A 3,210-nucleotide genomic window follows, 5' to 3' on the forward strand; every position below is an offset into this window, starting at 1 on the left:
AATTTAGCTGTGAACAAGACTCTGCATTTCTTTCTTATAATAGTACTTTCTATTAATGAATATGTCAAAACACTTTCATCATTGACAACAAAAGTACAACTTAAAGGCACACCCCATAATTAATACAGAGATTTCATAGATACTATTTTAACATTTACAAAAAGTTTCACTGAATTATTTTCCGTAATTTCTATACTTTTTTCATTGATTGGTTTTTTTTTTTAGAAAAGAGAAAATTTGAGTTCTCTTATGTGAAGTTTAGGAAGAATTTTATAAACGGAAGATAAGGATATAATTAGCAATTCAGGGGCTTAGAAGTGCTTTAGAAAAAATAGTAAAATAGTTTACATCACATCTCGACTTCAAAAAGATCTTTTCTTCAATTCAAAAGCTGAATGAAATGAGGTTTCTAACTGCATACGGAAACAGATAATAGCAATCAAGATCATGATCATGATTTTTAATCCCTTTATTATCAAAGAGATTTTTATCTAAGCTGTTCGCATACTTGTATGACATCTAATATTCCTCAGTACAGCTCATGGTAGATATAGACGAAATTTACTCTACATATGCTTGTACTCGAATTTTATTGGGTGCGTTGTTTTCTAATAATAATTCTGTTTGCTTTTTACTAAACATAAAATAGGAATTCATAATGGACTAAAACCCCGAGGAGACATCCTCATTATTGATTTAGAATTGAATGACATTACCATCCAATAAGTTAGAGGTTCAAACAATGAATTCTAAGCACACTGTGGTATATTTTTGTGGCTCAAATAACAATAGAAAACAGCAACATTTTTCCCGAGATAAGCTGTTAGTTCTTAACAATTAAAATCAGACATAAATTCTACAAATGAAACATAAAATACATGCATGAAATAAACGTGGCTTCATAATTCTGAAGATTTTTAATCATATTTTGTATACTTTGGCAGTTCATGTGAAAAAACAGAAAAGAGTATGTTATTGTCAATGTTCTTAAGTTTTTCATACATACATAAACACAGTCACACATATATATACTTTTTTAGACTAACTTTAGGTAAAAGACTTTTCTAGGTATAGGTTTGGAAATTACTCATACACATACATTACAGAAAACACAGTAAGAAATATGAAAATGTTCCATACACCACCAGTTTGTTTTCTGCTAGAAGACACACAATGGCCCTCTCGTGAATCTATGGAGATGAAGCTTCTGTCCTTTCACCCAGTACCTCACATTCCACAAAACTGAAAGAAAAGTCTGCTTTAGCTTCTTGTTTCCCCAAATCAGGATGAATGGGTGGGCTGAAGGATAGCTGAATGTAATAGCTTCACAAATCATGAAGACAGGGTTATTATCTAGAGTCTGAAAACTCCAAACTGATATGGTTACGCACACAAAGTAAATGGCACATAACAAGAGGAAGGAAATCACAGTTTGCAAAGCTTTTATGTGGACCTTGGTATTGGGATCTTGAGATCCTCTACCATGAAGCTGCATCTTCTTGAGATGTTTACACAGAGAACAGGTTAACAGCAGAAAAGATATCAGAGTCAGAGTAAAGGGTACTAAGTTTGCTACCATGGTTATAGCCGTATCTGAAAGGAACATTGTCCTCCTCAATTTGATCTTCCAAGTCATGTTTCCTTCATATTCTTTTGTCTGTACAATCGCATTCATATTTATCACAAAAAGATGACAAGCCAAAACCAGCAAAGGCCCCAACAGCATCACCAGAATGACACTCTTAACTCTCCTCTTTAAGTGAAGAAAAATAAGGCTGGAGAAATTGGCAATCTTAAGCAAATAAAATATGCTGAGGCTAGTAGCAAGCCAGTTGCTGAAATGGCTGGTTACTGCCCAGACATTATAAGTGGTAATTCTTACCTCTACACGATAAAAAGCTGGATTCAACACAATTGAATACCAATTTAATAATAGCACCCAGAGCAAACCAATTCTGGAGACCGCCAGAGCAGTGAGAATTTGGTCAGCAAAGGAGATCTTTTGTCTCTTGACCCACTCAGTGGAATTTACCAATGCTATGAAGCCATTAGCACAATTTCCAATAATAAATGTAACCACTACTAGAATGGAAAAAATGATGGGTAGAAAAGTTATCATGTCCGAACAGACAAAAAGAAATTTTAAAAATGCTGGTAATGTGTCCAGAGTTGGTTCCTGCAGGTGGGTTCGTAATCTCGCTGACTTCAAGAATGGAGCTGCGGACCTTCGCAGAGAGTGTTACAGCTCTTAAAGACGGCAGAGACCCAAAGAGTGAGCAGTAGCAAGGTTTATCATGAAGAGCAAAAGGACAAAGCTTCCACAGCATGGTACGGGACCTGAGGGAGCTGTTGCTGCCGGCTGGGGAGGCCCGGTTTATTCCCTTATTTGTCCCCTCCCATGTTCCATTTCTGTCCTATCAGAGTGCCCTTTTTTCAATTCTCCCAACAATTGGCTACTTTTAGGATCCCACAGACTGGTGCATTTTGCAGAGTGCTGATTGGTGCATTTTACAGAGCAATGATTGGTGAGTTTTACAGAGCACTGATTGGTGCATTACAATCCTCTGGCCAGCTACAGAGTGCTGATCGGTGCGTTTTTACAGAGTGGTGATTGGTGCATTTTACAATCCCCTTGCTAACTACGGAGAAGTTCTCCAATTCTTCACTCCACCCAGGGAGTCCAGCTGGCTTCACCACTCAATGTAATGTCACTGCTTGTGATTGCTTGAATATCCTGACCTTAAATTCTATACACACCTAATTTGTGAATGTTCTGGGTCATTCTTTTTACTTTTAAATGTTGTGACCAGCATCAAGCCACAAATCACCATGGCATGTTAATTGACGAGTTCAATCATCTCCTTATGGAAAACATTCTTATTTTCAAACAACTCAAATTAACTCATTCATTCACTGTCTGTTCTTGTTATGGGCTGGAATTATTCATACTGAAATTAACAGGAAACCTGAATCCTCATTTGCTAGTACACAAATAAGGACATATTCACTTTCAGTGTTTGCAGTTTTTCATGGTGAAACCTCTCCATCATTTGTCTTTAGCAACTTCAGTTCCTAGGGAAGTTTTATAACCCAACACATAGATCATATAGTAAATGTCTAAATCCTTAAAGGGAGCTTAGTCATAACTAAGATCATCACCAATATGGACTTTTTAAAATGCCAGATTTAAATACACAGAATCCAAACTGC

General features: G+C 36.3%; 1 protein-coding gene across 1 annotated transcript; it reads right to left on the reverse strand.

The window, feature by feature from the left end:
* Positions 1 to 250: 250 nt before the first annotated feature.
* Positions 251 to 2,469, reverse strand: LOC101021411 (taste receptor type 2 member 45-like). Its single transcript, XM_031651120.1, has one exon. It carries the CDS (start codon positions 2,117 to 2,119, stop codon positions 1,160 to 1,162), a length of 960 nt encoding a protein of 319 aa, XP_031506980.1. The 5' UTR covers positions 2,120 to 2,469; the 3' UTR covers positions 251 to 1,159.
* Between the last annotated feature and the right edge of the window lie 741 nt (positions 2,470 to 3,210).

Source organism: Papio anubis, chromosome 9, assembly GCF_008728515.1.
Source record: "Papio anubis isolate 15944 chromosome 9, Panubis1.0, whole genome shotgun sequence".
Classification (NCBI taxonomy): domain Eukaryota; kingdom Metazoa; phylum Chordata; class Mammalia; order Primates; family Cercopithecidae; genus Papio; species Papio anubis.